This window comes from Cottoperca gobio, chromosome 12, assembly GCF_900634415.1.
Source record: "Cottoperca gobio chromosome 12, fCotGob3.1, whole genome shotgun sequence".
Lineage (NCBI taxonomy): Eukaryota > Metazoa > Chordata > Actinopteri > Perciformes > Bovichtidae > Cottoperca > Cottoperca gobio.
Genome location: NC_041366.1, coordinates 2,098,433 through 2,123,042, shown reverse-complemented (window position 1 = coordinate 2,123,042; position 24,610 = coordinate 2,098,433). Strand labels below are relative to the sequence as shown.

The 24,610-nt window shown below is 41.1% G+C and overlaps 1 protein-coding gene across 1 annotated transcript in view; it reads right to left on the bottom strand.

Moving 5' to 3' along the window:
- The window catches only part of tln1 (talin 1), a 60,219-nt gene extending 40,283 nt beyond the window's left edge, over positions 1-19,936 (bottom strand). The window contains exons 1-12 of the mRNA XM_029444271.1: positions 19,771-19,936; positions 8,387-8,460; positions 6,637-6,799; positions 5,105-5,202; positions 4,387-4,516; positions 4,035-4,187; positions 3,529-3,671; positions 2,414-2,541; positions 2,242-2,302; positions 1,763-1,867; positions 1,295-1,450; positions 77-178 (exon numbers count right to left, since the gene is read on the bottom strand). Coding sequence (XP_029300131.1) covers positions 77-178; positions 1,295-1,450; positions 1,763-1,867; positions 2,242-2,302; positions 2,414-2,541; positions 3,529-3,671; positions 4,035-4,187; positions 4,387-4,516; positions 5,105-5,202; positions 6,637-6,766 — 1,206 coding nt within the window. The 5' untranslated portion in view covers positions 6,767-6,799; positions 8,387-8,460; positions 19,771-19,936. The remainder of the gene's footprint in view (positions 1-76; positions 179-1,294; positions 1,451-1,762; positions 1,868-2,241; positions 2,303-2,413; positions 2,542-3,528; positions 3,672-4,034; positions 4,188-4,386; positions 4,517-5,104; positions 5,203-6,636; positions 6,800-8,386; positions 8,461-19,770) is intronic.
- Between the last annotated feature and the right edge of the window lie 4,674 nt (positions 19,937-24,610).

Here is a 24,610-nt window from a genome sequence, read left to right as displayed (position 1 = left end):
GTGTCCATGATTTAGAAAAGTCAAGTTAGTATACCTTAAACTAATATATTTGAGCATTGTTAATGCTGATTGTTACCTTTTTGAGGATGATGTCGATGTAACCGGCAATAAGCTGAGCGATCTGTTCTCCCTCAGTGGTCTGCACAGAGTAATAACCATCCTGGTAGTCTCCGAAGTCCTGAAAGCAGAAAGCCCCCTCGGATTACAAGACCAACAACATTCCTGCTTTGACTCCAGCTAGCAACCTTTGTTGCATTTGCTGCACTCTCTCACTTAAAATGTATTTTCAGAAAAACACTTGCAGTAGTTCCATAACAGTAATGTGAGATTGCATTAGGGGGTTCTCATTGGTCTTAAATGTGTCCTCGTTGTCTCACTTGCATCTCATCTTAGTCCTCACATGTCAGACGTGAGGAGGAGATGCAAGGAAGTTTCTTGAGGATCTCTTCAGTTTCTGAAGATGACGACTCTACACAGCTGGATCCGTCTGCAGGTGTTAGTGTCTGTACTTGGGGTTTACTACTGCCAGCACAACGTCATGACCTCCAGCATGTCCCCAACAGTTTGACAGTAGCTGCACATTCATTAAAAAATAATTGTGTATTTCTATTGTGAACCAATGAGCAGAGGAGCAGCAGTCAGGGTGTAAATCTATTGCTTATAATTACTCTAGTCTAATTATCCCATCAAATTAATGCTGGATGCTGGATAAGGCAATTACATTTGGGATACTTTGGCAAAGAAAATAATAATATCAATCCATCCGGCCATCCATTTTCTTAAGCTGAGTCTTGTTAGGGTCGTGGGCAGGCTACAGGCTTGTTACAGGAGTGTATACAATAGGTTACAACCTGGACGCGTTTTTCTACATCTTGTTTAAACGCGGAACCTTTAATCTTTGAGACGTTGTAATCTGTTTTTGTTAAATAGACTTGATGTAGCTTACTACGCCAAGATTTCTGACGGTTTTTAAAAATGTTACTTGCTCTCTACGCACCTGCATGAGCGCACATGTTACAGTTACGACAGGGATCACATGCCCACGCAGAACATCGTGCCTCAACAAAGCTAAAGGGTGCTGTACTGAGACGACAGCAGGGTAGTAACAGGGGGAGTCCAGACACTGCAGGGGAAACTCATTTCACATGTTCAAATCCAGCATGTCATTCTTTCAAACTACACACACTTTGTTACCACAGGTGAGGGTTACACAGAGAGCTCTGATACAGCTAGATGCAGGTAACCTTCCTTCTCTCAGGCTCAATGACGTGTTCTCTTTCCATGAACAACTCACCAGGGTGAAGCTCTTGGGCGAGGCAGCCCAGCGTTTGATGTTGGTCAGGTTCCACTCCTGGATCACCTCCTTGGTCTTCTCGTCCACCCTCATCACACACTCCTTGGTGATACCCAGCAAACGAGGCACCAGTTTGTTCTTGCCCTTCATTTTCTCCTGCAGGAAGGAAACAGTAAGAAAGTCCTCACTGGAAATACAAACATTTTGTTGCATGTCTACAACAAACAGTCACGCCCTGCAATAACTTCAAATCTGATGATCCATGAACTGAAACGTGCGTTTAATTCACTATTGGTGTTTTGGCTAAAACATTTTTAGTTTCCTGTAAATCAGCGTTTATTTCCAAACTGTCCTGTTACTTAACTGAACTGTGGAAGTGATTGAGTCACAAACAAACTTCTCCATCTTATCAAACCGCTGTTCTGCAATCCATCACACACAGATGCTGAGTGATAACTTTCTTCTCACCTTGACTAGAAAGAATGACACTCCGTAGGTTTTTAGAGACCTGGCCAGCTTCACATAGCTGACTTTGGCCTCGATCTCGGTCATGTTCTGAGAGTTTTTGTGTTCCTGCAGAGACAAGAGCAGCAATCAGAGGACTCCATCAAACCCAAATACAAGTCATTATATCTGTGTGGCATCTCAGGATTTATAGACATTTGTGATTTTTGTGTTGTCCTGCATATAACAATAAGATACACACACATATATATATCAAATACCAAATCTCAAAGCTTCCTCTCTACTTATTGCTGATGTTTTAAAACTCAATACTGTGAGTTTCAGTTTCAATATTGGAAGCTACAACTAAATCAGAGTGCATCTCCAAGCAGTAAATGAACATTATGAAGTTATATATAGTCTGGTCTATGAAGCCAGGACTGATGAAGAATCAGATCAAAAAGCAGTGAGGAGCTCCTGGACCTCCAGAGTCCACGACTCACCTGGAAAATCTTTTTCTCTCCTTTGTGCTTGATGTACTCTTTGGGAAGGAACTCCTTCAAGCTGAGGAGCAAAGAGTTCAACTAGATTAAACAAGCGTCAGGTGCATTTTTAAGGAGCCCGCTCAAAATAGAAATGTCAAATAATAATGGATGTTACAAAAAGAAAACTCACTCTAAGAATCCGGGCTTGTGTTTGGTCTCGTTGTGGTCACCAAACTGAATCTGACACTGATAGCCAGCAAACTCACAAGCCTTGTCGAAGGAGACTGGGTGAGACCCGTTCAGAATGTCATCACGGGCCTGTCCACACACACACACACACACACACACACACACACACACACACACACACACACACACACACACACACACACACACACACACACACACACACACACACACACACACACACACTATTTTCAGAGCTCAGCTGTGACTTGGCTAAGGCGAACGGGCATAGTGCCTGAATGACGTATGAATAAACAGGCACACAAACAAAAGCATAGGTGCGTGTACACTGTCACTATCTGTGGAGTTGAGTGTAATAAGATGCTGGTGTGTTCCGTACATATACGTGACTTTCTGTGGTGCATTAAAGCTCAATTCCATTCATTCCTGTATTGAGTCATTTTACTTCTGATTGGGCTAAAAACAGACAAAAGCTCTGCACACTCTACTGGCAGCTCAGCTGTTTAAACTTAATAGAGCAACATTTGGATCTTCTTCAGGCATTGTTAAACCACAAAGCAGAGCAAGCCTTCACACCACATAACTTCTCCACGGTTTACGTGATGCATGCTATACATTTCATCGCACTTTCGATGTGTGGGATTTAATAAGTAACTGTATAATATTTATCTTTTTGTTTGTATTTGTTTTTGACATATGTTGGAGGATCGGACAGAGTCCAGCTCTGCTCTGATTGGTCCAGTTTCAGAGTTAATTGACTCTTTTGCCTTCAGTTTGCTTTTGAATCCAGCACCTGTAGAAGTTTGTTTGGATGTAGGTACCCTACCTCTGTAGTTCTGATCTGTAAACCTGCTCATACGCTTGTGTTACACATGTTCCTTTATGGAAACTCCAGCTCATCTCTTTTGGCACAAATACGGTTTAAATGTATAAATATCAGCTTTCATGTGATGAAAAACTAATGAAGCAAAAGTACTGGACAAGCACCAACTGAATCAGGACTTTCTAAAATGAGAGATTTCAAAAATAGAATTAATTGTGAATGAAGAATTTAACCCCTGCGTCAAACCTGAAGGTCTATGTGAGCCGTTTGTGTACCTGTACGTAGAGCAGGTTGAGCTGGACGGGGTCTCTGGAGTCCACGTTCTGGTCCGAGTAGAAGAACTTCCTCCTCAGCAACAACATCTCTGTCTCCTCCACTCCCTGTTCCCTCAACGTCCTGCCGTGGTCCAACCAGTTCACTGAGGAGAAACATAACACAAGGAACTGCCTTAGGACAAAGACTGGGCTCAGGCCATTTGTATGTCGGGAGCGTGTGATCACTGGCCGTATACAACACACACAGCAGGGTCATTCAGTGAGGAGGTAGAGCTGAGTGACAAGTTTAAAATGATAACCGTTTGGTTTGTATAGTAATATATACTCTTTATTATTATATTTACATCATCACACACAACAAAGCTGTATCCAGCACCATGAAAAGGAATGGGTCATTTCCAGTAAAACCATGTGATTGTTGGTCCCTTCATCACTTTACCTCTGTGAAACTACAGGCCATGAGGTGAGTGCACTAGTGACGGTGAGTGTGTGTGTGTGTGTCTTACACTCATCATCTGTGTGGAGCTTCTGCTTCAGCTTCTCCATCTTCTTGTCGTCTCTCAGCAGAGTCTTGTCTCTTTTCAGCGTGCCTGTGGTCTCCTCCTTCTTCTCCTCAAGAATGTCTCGCACCAGCGAGTACTCATCATAGTTTGTAATGCCTGACACACAAACAGATTCATGTTACTGCATTTACTTTCACTTTCACCCTGCAGGACAAGCACCAGTCGAGGATTTCATTACAATCAGACATTAACCAGCTGAATGAGACAATGAATGTGGTTCTGGAGGTGATGTACTGATGGCCAGACATTATTTCACCCCAACATCTCAGAGAGTTGTCCAGGTGTGTGAGCTGACCTATTCTGGCACAGATGGTCATGAGCATGTCACTGACGATCTTGGAGTCGTCCACCATGACGGTCTTCACTGTGCCGTCCAGCATGCGGATCTTCAGAGGCCTCTGCTTCTTCTTATACTCCAGAGTGTCCTGATAGACAGAGGACACAAGTTCTGTTTTACTACATGTGAAACATCTTTCAGGCTGAAACAGACCAGAACTCAACACTTTTAAAATCTTCTAACGAAACATTGTTAGTCTTCATGGCGCCGCAGCGACCAGCACCAGCAGTGCTCCGACACCTTTGGCTGGTATTTCCCTCTGTATTTTAGGAACAGGTGGAAGGTTCATTCGATTGAGGCAGCACGAAGAGTCGTTGGTATTTTAGTGGGAAATTAGCACTGATGACAGATGCCTCAGAACCATTTCTGTTTCTGGAGCAATGTCTCTCAGATTCCATGTTGGTGATTTTATCAACAAGAGCAAAACAAATACAGAAATCTGGACCTCAGATTTGAACGAGTCCAGCGTCATTTTATTTACATACAGTGCACATCTATATTTTGGATCAGGGCTCGTTTTTGCAGTTTAATCTGGCCCTGAAGGATTTCTCGAATGATGTTACAGATATTACCTTGAGCCATCCTTCCATTTATTCTTAGCGTGGGAGGCTGTTGTGTGCTAAAAGTGAAGTATTTCTAGCATTCAGTGTTTTGCAGTGTGTGAAGAGTGACTCACCCCATTCCTCAACATGTAGTAGTCCAGGGCCTTCCCTGCCTCCAGCCAGATGCCTTTCTTTGGGTCTTCATCAGACAGAAACAGCCCATAGTCATTGGCTGCAGAAGGAAACAGAAATACTGAGTGAGTCACTGGAAGTGTGTTTCTTGGCATACCTGCACATGTGGATATTCAGCCACTAACGTTAAAGCTATTATAGTCTCAAGTACGTGCTTGGATGTAACTTTCAAAATATGTGCACTAGCTTCCCCATCCATGTTAACTAGGTCAGTGGGTCTCTAGATGATCAACGCCTGTTTCAGCACATACATCTGCTCCCAACATATCAGGTTACACTTTTCAAAATGTGGCCACTTGTTTCCTAAAGGTAAGACAACAGAACTGGACCATTTCATATGCAGAGTAGAAACAAGCTGTTAATTAGATGCAATCAGAGATACTGGCTTTAACTCTTTGTTTTTTTCTAAATACAAAATGACTTAAAAGTTGAACATGTAACGCAGAGAGCTGCTGTTGAAATAGCTTATGTAATAAAGACATAACTCTGCATGCACGGCAGCTGATGTATCTGTGGAGCAGAGGGCTGGTCTCAGTTTACAGAGGCATTTTTAACTGCAGCTCTTCTGCAGAGCCTGTAATCAACGAGACAAAAGGTAGCGAGGCCACAATTCATCTGCATTCCACGCCATGCACCTACAGTTGCTTTATACTAAATCTATACTCCATGTTTTACTCAAACTTCCATGTTGCATTGCCTTTTAGTATCTTTGACACTCTGTAGACAATTTGTGACCAATATAATCATTTGTTTGGTTTTGTTGTTCAAGTTATTTACATGTGAGGAGAATCACTCTTATTGCTATATGCTGCTTGTAATGCTCCTGTGTCACTAACTACTGTATATGTGCTTATTACAATAACCGGAGCCACTAGGAAAAGCAAGAAGTTCTGGCCTTTAATTCTCACTGAATAAAAGTACCCAGCTTCGCTCCTCCACTGTCCCCTGAGTGCTGTTTGAAAGGTTTTCATTACAGCCCACTAAGTGGAAAGAGTCTCCGTCTGTCTGTATGTTTGCGTGTTTCTCGGGAATCGTTCATGTGATCAACTTCACACTTGGTGGATGTGTTGCTGAGGACGCAGGAAGGCCAGTTCTCCAGAAAACTGCAATCGGCAATACAGGAGGCCAAGCAATCAGCCAAACAGGCACTGCATTAGTACAAAGAAAACTTGTGGAGTGCGAAGCTTCTCCCAAATCTAATGCAACAATCTGCAAAACAAGCAACTTGAATAAGGGTTGGGTTATGCTTGGAAATAACTATTTCATACCAAGTGTAGGCCGTGTAAATAATTGTTCAGCCACACTCGAAGGTGGGGTGAAAAGCCGGCTATCATAGAGAAGGGGTTCAAATAAGGAGATAACGATGCACATTTTCAAAAGGCTCCTTCAGAAAGACATCCAAAGTTGTACACATGAAAAGTGAGGCGTGTGTGTGTGTGTGTGTGTGTGTGTGTGTGTGTGTGTGAGAACTCACGCTGGCCGAGCTGTGCCTCAGGAACCCTCTCCCTGATCATGCGGCAGGCATCGTACACCATGGTGGAAGGTTCAAACTGCATGGTCTTCACCACGTTCCCCACACCGATCTTTAGTGACAGGGCCACCATGATTGCTGCTCTGCACCTCCACCCAACTCACACCTGCATGATGGTCAATCAAATAAAGGTCAGTCAAGAGAAATCAATCGTACACAGATTTCTTGCGCGCTACACATAATCCCAAAGATTTTTGTTCAGTGCAAAAAAATTATATTTCCTGTTAGAAAAAGAAAGAGAAAATATAAATAGATGCAGACCACTTGTATTGCAACACAACACACACGAAGTTTAATCAAACCACAAGTTCACACTTTAAAATGTGACATGAAGGTCATGTTGGGAGTGACAGAGTTGGGGGAGGGACTCAGGTTTTGATGGTTTGGTATATGGTGCTGAAAGGTTTGGACCAGTAATAGTGCAAAGAAGGGCATGACCAAAACATACGGGCAGAGGTAGCAGGTGTCACAGTTGGGGTCAACGGCACCATAAGTCCTCAGAGCCGGACTTTAGTTAAATGAGTGCGGTGTCAGAACATGTGAACATGTGAACAAGTGAACGTGATGCAGATATATAATCTCATTACTGTACAAACCTGACTTCTATGCTACAGCAGTATTGTCATTTAATATACTGTATGGTGGTTAATGCATTACAAACTATGGCTGCTCCTAAATAAAATATGATTAGTCAGCTCACACAGCAATGATAATCAAATAATGTATACTGATATAACGCAGACAGGAACTATTCTTCTGTGTCATGAGTATTTTTACTGTTTTAGCTGATAATACTTTTACTATTACCGAAGCAAGATTTTAAATGAATTGTACTTGTAAGGGAAGGGAAGATTTTTACGTTTACATTTCTGGACTGTTTGAATTACAAAGCAAACATAACAACAGATAGCAGCACATCTTATTATTACTTTTTAGAAAAGCTGGTGCAAATTGAATTATTTTGGAACTGCAAAAACTGAACTTTAAGAGAAACAGACAAAGCAGGTTAATTTTTAAAGATGTTTGGAGATGACTTCTTTGCTGCAGTGACAGCATGGAGTGAGAAACAGCATGGTGTGTTGGCATCAGCTCAGGGGGATTGAATGTCACAACACAGACACCCTGACACCCTCAGCCTCACGTCCTGCTGACACTGTATCACCATCAGTTCCTCCTTCTTTTTCTGGCTCCCTCCCTAATGACAGGCGGATGTAGCTGTGGTGTGTAGCTAGGAGGGGATCAGATCAAAGGATACACTCTGCTGTCCAAATGAATACTGGATATTGTAGTAACAGACACTAATAGACCAACTGCCTTTTCCTGGCAAATGCAGAGTGCAGTCAACTCCCCAGAACTGGAGTTACAAGGTCCACGACGATGAAGGGGAACTTGCTCTTAACTTCATTATTCTACTTCAAGGTCAAAACAAGCTCAGATATCAATGACTGCAGTTTCTTGTTAAACTATTCAAAGTAATGTGGAATACAAAACAAACATTTGCACAGTACAAGTTTTTTACACATCGGTGTGAAAGATGTTTGTAATATGTGTTGAACCTACATGTGGTCAATAAAACTGTTAGGTGTAAGGATTGGATTCTTCTTTAAACAACTGCTGCTCGTGTTTGCCGTTTGCTCACTTTATTAATATCCACTTTAGTGTATTCAAACTAGAAGGTGGTTGAAGTGAATACCTGATGTACAGCGGTGTTTTAGTGACAGCCCTCCTGCCCAGTCAGATGATGAGCTCTGGGGATTTTCTCTCTGGCTGAAGAAACGGAAACAGACAAAGTTACAATCATTTGGATTTCAGTTTTTTACTGACATGACACATTCTCTTACATTTTATGACCAATCAAAACACAATAATGTGTCATCTTGCATTTCAAGATTTCAAACTAATTCAACGTATCCTCACAATATTTGCACAAACTTACTTTTTGTGTTGTTGCCTCACGTAATTTCTCCAATAAAATGGTCACTGTCAAAATGGAGAACAACTCAATGCAAGAGTCTTCATTATCACTTAATGGAATAGTTTAAAAAGAAAATGTAAATGCACTTCTTAACTTTCTTGGCAAGCGCAGTAAGCATTTAGTATGTTTTGGAGTGTGGTAGCAAAGGATCTGATTACCTTGTAAATGAGAGATTAAATAGAGATAAAAAAAGTCTTTCATTCTTAAATATTGCCAGAAAACATTCCAATTCAGAACTTCTGTTACAAGTTGCATTATGTCAGTTTTCGCAAATATTTGAATGTTTTTTTCTGCAGCAACATGTTGAACCTCACTTCAGGCCTCTGGCTGTAACATGCACAGCTCAGTGCTGTCATTCAGCACAACATTACACAACAGTGCTTCTAGCCTCTGTGTTGAGGATTGTGTGCAGTGTCATCGATAAACAGTGTCAGAGGGTTCATTACCAGACTGACTTGGATCTTCCCTTATTCTGTCTGGTATGACAGGGTTCTTGCAAAATCCCACTCTTATGTGCCGAGGTCATTTCCTGTTTTAAGAAGCCTTTCGATGCCATAAAAGGGCATTTCAGCTATCTGTATACTGCAGCTATGATTCAGCTGGGAGCAGTGTATCCTGTCTGCGGTGAATGTAAGGACAGTTTGTTTGGCTTAAAGAAAGATAAGAGAGGACTCATTTAAAGCTCATTTGGTATGTTTGGTTGTCTCCAATATTATTAGTTTTAAAAAGCACACTTTTATTTGACTTTAGACTGAAAGTCTGGAGTCTTAAGAAAATGTACTGCAAATGCTTCCCACTCCACCCTGACTGAAAGAGGAAGTACTGAGTCACAACAGTAATTACTGTGAAATGAGGAAGAGTCCACAGCAGCCAATCACACTCACTTTGGGGGGAAAACAACAGGGAAGCTGAGTTTCAAGTAAAAGCATTATTCAATGCATTTTGTTGAACAATGCGGGGTGATAAGTAGTGATGTGCAGAGCGACTCTTTTCACAGTATCGGTTACTTTGAGTTGTTCCATGGAAATGTATCAAACCTTAATATGGCGTCAGTCGACCGCTAGTGCTGCCCGCCCCGTAAAACTTCCCTTCAACGCACGACCAGTCATCATGTATAACATTAATAAAGATATTACTTTGCTGGTTTGTTGCTATTAAGATAGATAGATAGATAGATAGATAGATGGATAGATGAATGGATATATAGATAGATAGATGGATGGATAGATAGATACTTTATTCAGCCCGAGGGAAATTTAGGTAATGTGTAATTTAGGTAAGAAGTATTGTGTAGCCTCGTAGGCCCTTGGGAGTGGCCTGCATGTTTACACTTTTTTGAATTCCTCCAATCCAAGTAGCACAGAACTAGAATGTTTTACAGCTCAGGGTTGTGTGAACCTGTGTCTGCATCTCGCTGAAACTCAGATGAGTTGCCTGGTCTCATCTCTGTTCAACATTAAAAGCCAGCAAACAAACCCTGAAGTAGACAAGTGTCCATTTCAACCACTCGCTGCACTCGTTCTTTGATTTCAAACCATTGTTGAATTAACTTCATTTTTTAAGTTTGTTCACTTGAAAGATATCTCAACAGAATAATGTCAGTTGTATTTTGACTTGACAGACATTTGAAGTTAACCTACCATAGAAGTTTGATTATAACTTTGATATAACTTATTGAACTGAGCTGGCACAACTAGCTGGTCCTGAGGGTTGAGAAAGACATAAGATTTTTCATCTTATTTCTTTGAGTTTATAATAATAATAATAATAATAATAATAATAATAATAATAATAATAATAATAATAATAATAATAATAATAATAAATTGTATTTATATGTGCACTTTTCATTTGCGTAAACAAAACTCAAAGTGCTAATATTACTCGGGGGCACGACCTTAAGGTTAACACTTCACACCTGAAAACCACACTTGAGCACTTTATAGATATCTTTCTTAATGTGACCAAACTACTGAATATTCCTACTCGCTGAACACAAAGCGACTGGACAAACACACGCAGGTGTAACTCATAACATGAACATTGGGTGCATTCCATTCAGGTGCTCCAGTGCCCTGGTATTGTTCACAGATATGTCTCACTGGCACACTTCAGGATAAGTCCAGTTTATTCCAACGTGAGTCTTATTTAGATTGAAATCCTCTGGATCTGGCTTGACTGTAGCTTTGTGTCCAATGTATCTGACTGCAAGTGTTCTTGACCCATGACCAGTTCTCAGCAATAACCTTGGTGATTACAATGCACAGAAAGAAGAACTAACTTGTAATAAACTTCAAATGGAACTGAGCCATCATTACCGTTAATAAGTGCACATGCTATTCTTACTATATGACAAGTCATAATGTGTTGAGTAACAAAGGTCTACATGTACATTAAGCATCTAATATTGGCTCCTATCAACTACATCCTCGTGCCTGGAGAACTCTCTGAGCCGACTTCCTGTCAGTCCGTTCCAGACTTCCACTGTAAAGTGACAACAGGCAACGGTCATCCTGTTCTGTCAGCAGTCAGATAGAGGAATATTACAATAACTTCTTATCTTAATATGGCAGAACAACAAATGTGTCTCTCACAGCATGTGGTACAGCACACAGACTCCACTATCCCCCAATGCCTGAAGCTTACCAGTACAGTACGCAGTATCTGTTGTCCGGACAGACCAAGCCATCTGTTGACATTCTCACTGGCTTTAGTAAAATATGAGAACACAATCAACAATTCATTGATAATGAAAATAATCAATAGTTAAAGCTCAAGACTAATTTCGTCCGTCACTCCCGACTCACGGAACAAATACGATTCAATTTTAGCAAATGTATCAAAGCACAGCGGCTCTGAGGCACGCACGTGAGACGTCTTCGGGAGAACGCGCTAAAACGGAAACTACCAGACATTAATGATTTATACGGAACAGTACAGTTTAAAAATGATATCTTCTTTGTGGGGTTCATCATTGATAATACATAATCTAAAGTCCATAGTTAATAAACATTTAGAGGCCTCGATGTTTTATAGACTCAGTAGAAGCAGCATTTACTTGATATGATTGGTCTAAAATGTGCCAGGTTTCCTTCATTAACTTCTGAGGATGAACTGTTTGGTGTTTTCTTATGTGTGCTTTAAGCATTTCTTTCATGAAAACTCAACTCCTGTCATTTGCTCCTGGTGTTCTTCTTAACTGTGTTGGAAGAAGGAAATAATGGGAGTAACAGGCCAACCAGCTTTAAAAGTGACATCTTTTACTGATATATAATTGCTGTGAATACAATTTATATGAAGAGTGGTTAACGTAGATTTTGAAAAGTAGCTGATAAATATTTGTAAAAAGTCAATAATAAATATTTAAAGAAACTTTAAAGTGTTACATTTGGTGTGGTGGTAAAATGTGTGTTTAATTGAGTCAATTAATTTCCAGTCAAAAAAAGAGGCTCTGCTAACAAATGTGTTCCTGTACAGAATCTGTGTATTTTGCATCAATCATCAGTGAGAGAACAACTTTCACAAGCTTTATAAAATAACCATAACAAGAATAAACAATACCACAATAGCATAGCAGTTACTTTATACAAGTTAAAATCCTGCATTTGACATTTCTCTTAAGTTAATTGTTGTTCTCTAACAGAGAAAAAATGATGTCAGACTGTGGTTACACAGAACACAGCTGTTGGATTCATTATTTTTGTTTTTGTATCTTGAAGAGATCTGTTGCCAATGACAAAAAGGTAAACAACGCAGCCGTTTCTCCTTTTACTAAAAGTATAGAAGCGTTGACAGTTAGGCAGTGTAGCAGAAGTAAAACAGGCTGTGCTCCAGAACAGTTGACCACCAGTTCACAGTGCTGCAGAATACATACAGCTCTGTGCAACCAATGAGCTCTACTGCCTCTGTTCCCAGCCACACATCCTGTGTGATGGTGGCCTTCATCAGCCCTGCTGCTGCAGCACAGCAACACGGACAGTGACACCACACCCTGCACACCCTGCACCACCATCAACACGAGCAAACCTGCATTAGGGTCGTTCTCTGCCTAAAGTGGTGTCACATTTCGTTACAAGGTCTCATTTCACTTTCCAATATGTGCACTGCTGCGGGCCTGATATCTGTACTGTAAACAGACTGTTTGATAAAAGGTAGCTGTAACAGTAATCTTCCACACTGGCACCACTCTGCTGCCAAAGGAAGTCTTTTCACAGATGTGTCAAAGTTGAGTAAACACATTTGTAGCTCATAAAAATAGATAAAAGATTCCATTTGATGAACGTGGGACAAAGGGAAAGTACTGACAGTATTATAGTGATCACTACCTGGCACACCAAACTCGCAGTGTCAATCAACCTGATGGGGTCGCCCCGGTGGCCTTGGGAATTATACAGAAATAAACAACAACTTCAATCTCGTCAGTGTAACTCCGTATTATTCCCCCAGTATGAAACTTTCACAGCCAGGGAGCTCATCTTAGCTCAGTTCATCAGTTAAAATCTCTCGTGTCATTGGTCAGGCTGAACGGGGGACACAGCAAAATACATGTTCCACCTTCTAACCCCGTGTCCATGTGTCAGTTGTTCGGTGATCTCTTATTGGGTATTGTGATCCCTAAATCCCTCCCCACTCTCTTCCTGTAAAATGTTATAGTATAATTGATGACTCATCTCAAACTCAGGTGTAAAACAGACATTTATCCTGCCAAATGTGAGATGGGCCTAACAACCCCACAAACATATAAAACCCCACTTGATCATCAGCTCAAAGTAGCTGGCCGAGCGATATCATGGGACAGAGCTGTGTTGGGAATTCAGTCAGCAAAAGCCTTGTCTCTAACTTAATTATTTCTATCTCTTCATCCTAGTGATAAAGTGGGGGAGGGAGGCCTACAGTCCTCTGCAATATATTTCATATACTACAGATATGAAGTATTTGTACGTATCTTCATATCTCTCTACCGCTTCGTGCAAGTCACTTCCGACTGATCCAATCAAATGCATCAGATTTAAATTATTCTCGAACTAAACGCTACAGACGCTTAAACTGCTGTTTCCAGAAAATCCCCACACCACTGACATCTTGTTACCACGTATATCTACAGCAGCTCTTTACAATAAAGACGGTTGTGACTGCTAAGCTTCACTTTCTGTGCAGACATGAAAATCTTTCCTCAAAAAGGGAGAGCTCGTCTGTTCTGTCCAATTATCCGACTTCTGATACCAAAGCAACATCACGTGGTGTCTTCAGCCTACTCAACCAGCCCTGCTGGGCCTATTTTAGGATTTCTAAAAGACCACATTATGTTGAAAGCCCATTATGATTAGTTTGTGGTCATTCATCGGCGTAGCATGTTCCAATGTTGGTTACAATTAACAAGTGTGAGGAAACACATCTTTGATAATCACCATAATTATGACTGAGATTACACTGTGAGGATGGTGTACAGGTACATGTGATGAATTAGAGGTATGGGCACAATAAGTAACCTGAGTAATGGTCGCACGTAACGACAGCTGCTCTGGTGCTGCTGGAGAACCTTGCTGATGCAACACAGTCGGTGACATTGCCCTTCTTCTTAGCTGTCTTCCTCAATGACAGGTCTAATGAGTGGTGCATCGGGCAAAAGTATCCATAAGCAAATGGATGTTTCAGGTTGTTTCTACCTCCATTTATGGCTACCTGTGGGAGTGGAGATGAGGCCTGTCTGCTCACAGTGATTGGGATTTAAACGTATTTAGACAGAATCAGGCGTATATGCGGATTTATAAATGTGAAAAGTCTCTGGGCATACACACAGTTTGAGTTGTGAATGTACACACAGGTTGTATACATTTGGCCAGGTCTTTCTGTATTCTTGCTGGGACATATTTAGCCGGGCAACATGAGCAGACTGTTTCGCTGTCTCCAGCCCTGCAGAGGAATTCAACTGTACATTCCTCTGGAATACCAGCATCAGAGCATAGAGACATGGAGAAAGAGGAAGAGAAGAAAGAAAAGAGGCTTTATTCAGCCTTATGTCACTGGCAGCCAGCACAAGAACTAAATGCAGCCAATCCCAACGGAATACAGGAATGTGAAGTCGGAGGAATTCTGTGGCAAAGGGAAGATAGCATCTCATCTGCAATTTAAGACTGCGTTTTAAGTTTTCAACTGCAAGAAAGTCAACTGCAAACAAGGTTGTTTGGAATACACACAATATGCCATTTCCTGTATTTATTTACACTGATTTAAACATGGCAATTGAAACACTGACATGCAATTGGTTATTGTACTTTACATAGCATTCCTTAGGCTTTCAACAAACTACCGTTATTGTGGAAATGTCTATACTGTTTAAGCTCCAACAACTCACACGTTCCCATACAACTCATTTAATTTGATGAACTTGACGATAATAATAATAATAATAATAATAATAATAATAATAATGTTTTATTTTGCATACTAAATAAGATAGTCTTTTACTGCCTTATCTTTGACTGAAAGAAATTAGTTTTCAATTTGAATTTACATGAATTACCTGAATAGAGTCTGATTAGCAGACTGGACAGACGACCAGTCAGTGGACCTGTATGGTATCATACAGTACATAAAGCAAAAACTAAATGTAGAACATGCTCATATTTTAGCTGTATAACGGATGCACAGCACCTGCTGTGACTATAACTATCAGTATTGTAACAGTCAATGCTCAAACTAATTTAAGTAATTGAATATCGTAAAGAAGGACGTACTATTGCTTCTCAATGGGAAACCAGACTGTACAATGATTCAAAACCAGCAGCAATGTTCAGCGTTTCATTCCTAGCACAGAGTGCCAGCTGACTGCCAGGCTGCTGAGTAACACTGTGGCCTTCATGTGAGCGGACAAGCAGCTGCTGTCTCTGTATCAAAGGAAAGCCCACTTGTTAACAATTCACATGTCTGTTTGGAAAGGGAAATTAAATGCCTGTTTTCTACCGCTCTCTACACCACAACCAGTGTCTGTGTGAATAAAGCAGAATGCTCTTCAACGTGTCAGTGGTGCTGACAGGTCAACATTCATCACCTGGGTTCACAGGAACCTAAATATTCAGGAATAACATCTCACAACTTTAGCTGGGATATTAGCAGGGACTCCTTAAGTCAGAGGTGGGGAAGCTCCGCCTCCGGGCCATATACGGCCCGCGAGACCATTTGATCCGGCCCTCGAGGTAATTCGTAAAACGCACACAAAAAACTAGACGGCAATATTTTTAAATGGGCGACTGTTTTTCCTGGCCACAGTCAGGGTCCTTGAACACAACACGAGCGGAACATGTCATCACGTGGTCACGTCATGTCAAAAAACTTCGATTTTAAACGAGACAGTCATTGACATCAGTGAACGCAGCATGGCGAGTGTAACAAAGAGAAAGGTGGATGCAGAATGTCGCACTTTCCAGGAGAAATAATCTCAAGTGTCATTACTGCACGAAACATGCCAAACTGCACGAGCTGAAAGGACAAGTGCGTTTGGATAAATATAATTATATGCATGTGCAATATTCACTTTATTTTCCATCAACCACTTGGTACATATATATTTTTTTATTATATTTAATTATTGTTTACTGCCTTTTTACTTCATATGTTCTTTTGCTGTGACAAGATACATTTCCCCGTTGTGGGACTAATAAAAGATTTCTGATAAAACAGAAGATACATGGATAAAAAAGTTCCTTTTGCAAGAATTTGCAGAAGTTATGATTTCAATCATTAGTACGGCCCTCGAAGGATGTTTTAAAAAAAAATGGCCCTTGATAGGAAAAAGGTTCCCCACCCCTGCCTTAAGTCTATCCCTGTGAGGAAAATAATCAGGTCAAAAACCCAAACCACTGACTTCTTCTAAAATGTATCTCATTTCTCCACAACCTTACTGCTTCAAATGACCTTAAAGATCTTGTACTTTTATCTGTGTAGAGTTCTCACTGGGCTGACTGAACTCCCCAGGCATCTGACATAGACTTGGGAATTGGCTCAAGTCTTAAACAAATCATTTCTTGTGCTGGAGGAGTGGCAGCACATGTTGTCTTGACCAAATATGGCTGAGTGAAAACACTACAGTCTGGTCTCTGCTGCACTCTGGAATGAAAAGCAGGTTTCCTTAACTGGTGTGAGAGTGGGCCATGACACAACACACGGACACCTTTCCAACAGAGCTTTTACTCTATAGGCTGGGTATGTGTGGCTGGTGGTGGATTAGCAGTCCGGTAACTAAAAGTATTCAGCCTCACAGTCCATCTGAATGACACATTATAGGCTACAATGTACTTTACATTCCCTGTAGATTCAAACATGACTGCGGCTGTTTTGAGTTACAGGAAAAGCTCACATTTGTATATATGTTTGTTGATAAGATAATGTGTTTTTAGTTAAGTTTCAGGGGGGAGGACCACTGAGGTCATTAACATAGAACGTGTTCATCCCCTTGGGAGAATGACTTGACTACAGTCTGTGCATTGGTCTACCAGACATATTGGGCTGTGCTGAGATATATGTTATAGAGGTATGTTATATGAGATAATTATGGTTTACTCTTTATCAGTGCATGTATTCTGTTTATCAGTTTAAAGTGGTGTTGAGTTGCTCTTCAACACACTGCAAAGAATCTACAAAGAATCTGATGGCAAAAGGTCCATCAGTCCATCGGCCATCCTAAAAAGGAGAAGCCCTCTTCAGATAGATTAAATGTGGCCAGGAAAATAACTAACACTGTAAATCATCAACTTCAGAAGAAGGCAAGTTCAAAATTACATTCAGGTGATCCTGATTCCCTCAACCTTTTAACTTTTTCTCAGTTGTCAATATAAGATCAGCTTGTATAATTATTTTCAATTGTCAATTTTTAAGAGTAACTGATAAATCAATTGGTCCTAGCTAGGGGCGGGTGAGATGGCTTAAAATAATATCACAAACTTTGAACGAACTTCGACTCAGACCATATCACGTCAATGTGTGTCCGACTTGTCATCGTCAAACTTCAGGATGTTCTGTCTGGCGGCCCCGCAGGGCTCCTCTGCTTGTGTGATGATCTCCCTTCACACATCTTCTCCTGACTGTGACCGACAGCACCAACCTCAAAACTCAGCTGATCGATCATTATCATCACTAAGCTGAATCAGAACCTGGTTGTTCATGCGGTCAATATAGTTCCAGTACAAGATGACCGGGGCTGTGACCTCTGTTGTGTGACATAGTGCCTCTTTTTCTCTAAATAATATTATCCAACCACTTCCACAAAACCAAAGCTCAGTTTTTTTTTAAACCAACTCCTCCACAGCAGAGCTAGCAGCATGTTACATTTGCTTTTCATAGTGATGACCCTGGTCACAACCCATGAGATATTTTGTGTGGACACATTTTGATCGAGAGAAAAGCTCTAAATGAAAAGAGTTCAACCTTTTGGAAGCACGAATGTCGTCAGTAATTTCATCAGTCCATCAGTTGGAATTCAAGCCGAAAACAGCCCTGTCTATGTTGGTCGGGTTGTATCAGCTACTGGAGAGACTATGAGGTACAATTCAGGAAGTCCAGTCTGAGTAACAGATTAACGCATTTAAAGGTTTATCAAACCACTGCACAATATTGTTACAATGTAATCCACCAGGACTGCATATGTGATGGGCCAATGCAGTGCGTTGTTGTATGGCGTTGTGTCCCGCTACCAAAAACTTGGCACCTAGCACCCTCCCTGCGCTGCAGGACTGGCTCCATTCAAATGAATGAGAGGGCTGCATTTAGCTTGTTTTTGCTGACCTCCTGTGGATGAGTCTTTAATCTGGGAATTCAGAAACAGCCCTGAGTAAAACTCACCTCAGTGAAACTATAACCATTTCATCCATTAGCTCTATGTTTAAAAGATACTAAGAGACGTAGTTTAGGGGGAACAAGACTTTAACTATTATGCAAGGAACAGAGACCTTCCCTTAAGAACGTGAGCCTTGACTTAAGACTCTGCTCTGACAGACCTGGGACTAGACTAACCACCAAACATTTGAAACAGCTCGTGTGTTTTTCAACATCTTGATCACCTCCATCTATTACACTGTTACAATACTATTACAGTATAATGCATCAACTGTTTGAGTAGTAGACATGCAAGGATGTTGCAATGGCATTCAAACTCCTGCCGTTGGTTTTGGGCCAAAATTAACATGGAATTATTGTATTTTTGGACATTTGTGATAATAACCTTATGTTGCATGGAGGCAGTCATAGCATGTGCCAGCATGTAGCACGCCCTACAACACTGAGTACAAACTGCTATTAGGCCTCACAGAATTCTCCCATACCAGGCTCACTGTAGTTTTTGGCATGTTTTCAAATACTAACCTGTATTATAGCCTACTACTCACAGAAGTTTATTGCTCAAAGTAAACATGTCTCCATGCAAATTCCTCCACTCTGTCCTACACCACATCACAGTGGTGTAAGAATTTACACCCGGAGGCTAGGTTTTCTTGCTTGCTTGTCTGCTAGCAATACGCCCAACACTCAACATTGTAAAACCACAAATACAATAACTGATAGAAGGTCACATCATCTAGTCTGAGTAGCTACACAATGAGTTAGGTCAGTAAGGGAACAGCCGAAACGCAGATCTTAAAAGTCTAAAATACGGAACTTTGACAGAGCAACCAGATTTCTCAATACTCAAGAAAACACACACACATACATACATACATACATACATACAGGCACACAAAGAGAGACCAGTCACCTCATCAAAATGCCAGACGCCCTAACTTATTGTTCGGAAGCTTGAATACAACACTGCATGTTTCTTGATGGAAGAGTGATAGCCCACAGGACATTCAGTTGGGTATGTGGGGGAAATGCACATATAGCGGTCTGTCTGTGTGGCGCTTGTTACTTAACAGCTCGTCGTTTCCTACTTGTGTTAAGAAACTGGTGGGTTTTCACATACACGGCGGTTTGGACGGCGTCTATACATTAGCAGGCCTATGTCTGCGTACTTTTAGTAAGTTTTCTCGCTTCCACATCGAGTCTCTGCTGACGTCAAGGACTTCTTTCTAGAATGGTGGAAACTTTTCAAAGTAAGAAACATTCAGTCTGACCTGAGCGCGTGAATCCACTCTCGCCGGCGGCCCCTCGGACTTCGAAAACAAAATTGTGAGAGGTAACGTTATTTCGTAAATTCCAAATTGAAAGCAATTTCTTAGCAAGGGGAAAAGCCAGATATCGACTTCTTCTTAGTTCCCCTCCCTATCCGCTCTCAGCAGTGGTGGTGCTTAAACTCCACCCTGGCTGGCTGCGTCGCCGTGTAGCGGGGCGGTGTCGCACTTTTGTGGAGATTTTGGTGTACTGCTGTGCGGTTCAGTCAACGATTTACCTATGGCAAAGATCCAATATAGATCTATCTAATCTGGATACCCAGGGGGGGAAATACGAAATATTACAATGAATACATTCAAAGAAAAGAAAAAGAAAAGCAGAATGATATAAATTAGGCTATAGGCTAAATCAATATGGTTTAATTTAAAGAGAAAACTATTATCGGTGGGGGATGGTTGCAGATCGGTCCGTGTATCATCCAATCATTCAATTATTCGTCCTGAAACGGTTAATCACATTTTATTTTTGTTATTTTGTTTTGAATAGTTTCTCAATTTTAAGGAATTTGAAAAAATAATTGGAAACGTTTTCTAGAGACCGTCTTGTGATAGGATCACATCAGCCGTGACGCCAAATCGGACCAGGGGCATAACGTGGCCTCTTCCCCACTTGCTACCTCAGGCGCCTTTGCTCAGACCACACTCATCTTTCACCTCAGCCTTTATTCTGAACTCAGCTACACACCTGCAATGTTTTGTGATGCCAAATCCGCCCAGGCGTTTAAAGTGGAGGGTATACCCCCCCTTGGGTTAGGTTAGATATACCCTTCAAATGCGACCTTTATGACTGCATCTTGCAAGATTGCATTATGGTTTCAAAATCTGTCCACAGACACACACATAGGCTCACAAGGTGAAAACACTGCTGGTAATCAAGATCATAACCAGGTTCAGGTGGAATGTAGTTACAAATGTAGGAGTGAAGTGCACAAAAATAACATTTCCTGCATTAAACGCCACAGTCTAATTTGTCCCACCACAGTTTCATAATGAATCAAAAATATGTTTACACTTCTCAACAGGTGAGCTGGCTCTGGCCGTTAGCTTTACAGCAACCCTCGACCCTCGTTTCATCACCATTCACAGTTAAAAACAAGTTTCCATGTACAATTAAATTCTTAATCTGCACTCCAAAGGCTGTATACGAGGAAATAAAGAAATAAATCAAGAACATAAAGAAAACTATCTACGTACAAAATACTGAAGAGAGATCTGTGCAAAATTCTATGCAGACAATGGGTAAATGCACGTGAATGTGCAGTGTGGAGTGGGTGTGTGTATTTTTATGTGTGAGGTGGTGGCAGGGGCAGTGGATTAGATGTGTTTATCTATACAACCAATGTGTTTATTAAATTGTTATAGACAAAGTTCTTCATAGATCTAACCTCTTACTTTTGCTCTTAAAGTGCACCAGATTGAACTTTAAAATGTATGACATTTTTTTCTGGGGGAGCACGCCTTCAGATCTACAAACATGAAGGGCATGTTTGAAGGCAGTAGAGTAGATAGGATTTGCCCGTTGCAGTTTCTAAACACTACATTCATAGCTCAACGACACCTGAAGCGCACGCACCCTGACCGGTTAGGGTGCTCGACAGCGGGTGAAAGCCAACCCCAGATTCACTTTCGTTTTGGAACGAGCTTTGTCCACTTGGCATTCCCCTCCCTATATTTGCATTTTTTTGTCGCTGTGTCTGCTATTTTCGTAGCTTCTTTTTGGATACATGCTCAAGATCTGGCACATGGTTTCTACGTTTTTATAGAGGTTGTGTCACGGTTCGGTGAAGGAGAGGACCCAAATGCAGTACAATGGAAATCCCCGAGTACCTCAGGCAGAAGACTCCTCAACCAGGGCTTCTTTGCTACCTCACTGCGGGCCTCTTGAAGAAGGGCCTGCTGGTCCCTTTCACATGCGGCCTCTTTCCATTCCCGCAAAATACATATTATCTCGACATAAAGACTATAATCCTCGTCGTCAAGCACTGCTGGGTCCATTTTTGGTCGGATTATACTGTCACGGTTCGGTGAAGGAGAGGACCCAAATGCAGTACAATGGATGATATTTTAACCAAAAAGAGAGCTTTATTAACAAAAGCTAATAAACATACAGAAATACAAAGTAACAAAACAACACAAACCAATCAGGGGACGAGCAGGACATGAACAGGCTGAGCAGAACACGAACACGAACACGAACACGAACACGAACACGAACACGAACACGAACACGAACATACGTGCAGCCATGGCCAGTAACAAACACATAACATGAATCACAATCCAACAAAGAACACTGAGACAGGCAGGGATATATACACAGACACTAAATGAGGGAACGAGACACAGCTGGGAGAGAAAGGCAAATACACAGGAGGAAACTAATGAAGGGAACGAGACACACCTGGGGAGAAAGGCAGAAAACACAAGGGCAGGAAGTAATACCAGACATGACACAAGGGGAAGGGAACATTTCAAAATAAAACAGGAAACAGAAACCAAGATCATGACAGGTTGAGGTCCAGAAACACCCCGAACAGAGCAAAATAAGAAAATCCAAGCAGAGGGCAGGGTCTTTGCAGATACAGACACTGCCCCACAAGTCCAGTGGGTCATACTAGGTGATTGAGAGGGATTCTTTTTGAGTCTATACATACTATACATTGTTTTTTTTAGTAAAATCCTTTCCCTCTTCAGCCCTAAAGTTTATCTAGGACCCTATTCTGGACACTTCTTGCCAGTTTGTCAAAGTTTTCATGTTCAAATCAAATCAATTTATATAGCCCAATATCACAAATGACACATTTGTCTGCTTTGTTTGGCTTTACAGACTGTACAGGATACGATACCCTCTGTCCTTAGACCCTCACACCACACAAGGAAAAACTCCCTCAAAGAAACCCCACAATTAAAGGGGGAAAATGTTAGAAACCTCAGAGAGAGACTGAGGAGGGATCTCTCTCCCAGGACGGACATACTGTAATAGATGTCGTGTGTACAGGATAAACAACATGTTCTTCATGCCATTAGGTTCCAGCATTTTTTATCTGATCTGTTCTTGTTTTGTTCCTTCTACCTGTTCTGGATTGACCTGGATTTTGACCTGCTAGCTGTTTATCAGCTGCCTTGCCCTTGTTGGAATTGTTTGTCTGTTTTGACTAATTTCCTACTGTTGACCCTTGCCTGTCTGCCTATTCTGTAGGCCTTGTCTTGACAAATCATTGTAGTCTACCAGTCAGCCTGTATCGTCTGCAGCCGTGACATTATATCTTACAATTGTTGTGCAAACAGCAATTACAATTCCCAGACCTTTTGTAATGATTGATTGTAATGATTTGGTTTTACCTTAAGTGTATATTAGAATTGCTAGAAATAACATCTCACTGCAAATTAATGTGACTCAAGTGTCTGTTCATTTTAAAAACAAATCAATACAGGGGGGTTGTAAACTGCATATAAAAGGTAGAACCATTTATTACTTTTTTTTAATTTGGTTTTGATTTATGGAAAATGTACAAATGTGTTAAAATGTAAATTTTAGTAATGTAGTCCATTAAATACATTTGTTACTGCTTAAATTCATGTAGATTAACATTGTGGAATAATGATGAAATTATAATTAAAGTGTCATCATTTAATTGTGAATAGAGTCGTAAAACTTTAGCGCCGCAAATTGGAGTTTCATCAAGAGCACGGGCTAACAAGTCCCAATGATCGCTAAGCTCGATCTATTGGCAAGTATTTTCCCATCAAGTCAAGTTCAATCACAACAGAAATGATCTCATAACACTTTTCATATAGAGCAGGTGTAGACTATACTCTAATTTACAGAGAACCAACATTCCCCCATGAGCATGCACTAGTAGTGTGACGGCGGCAAGAAACCTTGAGCAGAACCTGGCCCTGGGTGGGCGACCATCTGTCATGAGCAACAATGATAATAACAACAGTAAAAATAATAGCAATTTGACTGATAATAGTAGCAGTGGGTGTCAAGCAGAACCACAGCAACAAGCGCAGTCACCATCCACGATCCAAGAGCAACCATGATCCATAGCAACCTGCAAGACAAGGAAGCACAAACGCTCTGGGTAAGATGCCCCTGATGCCAAGTTAGTAACGTGCGTTTATACGACCTGCATTCGTACGGATGCAGCTCTCAAAACTCAGCTCATCTTTGTCTCACGAGATTTCCATGTCTCACGCAGTTGAGCTTCTAGAGCAAGTCGTACAAAATCACTAATCGTCATACAATGCACTGCAAGACGGTGATCGAAGTTGTCCAAGTCTGTGTCGGTCTGGCTCATGTTAAACAAACATTAGAACACTATTGTTGCCCTAATTGACTCTTTGACATGCACACATTGTGTAGCGGCATCTAGTAGCCATAGTTGTCGAAGCAGCTTCATTAGTCATTTAATACCTGAAAGATAATTACGGCATGAGAGAGTATAGTGAAAAAATTGGAAACCGGATAGTAAAGGTTATTATCAGGGTCCTGCAAGGTGAGTGCAGTTTTCATTTTCATCACATGTGCATGATGATCAAAAACAATTCTCAAAAACAGAATTTAGATTAGTTTTTGCGCTAAAAAACACACCTCGCAGGAGCGCGAGTCATGCAGTAATTATCTTACAAGTATAAATAAGATAATTGTTGCATGACTTGATCAGAAACAATAGTGACCAATCCTGGATGTCTTCCTAAAATGTAGACTATCAATTTTTGGTGAATGAGCTCTTTTTGTAACACCCAGAATCCTTTATTACATCAGCATCGCTGTCAA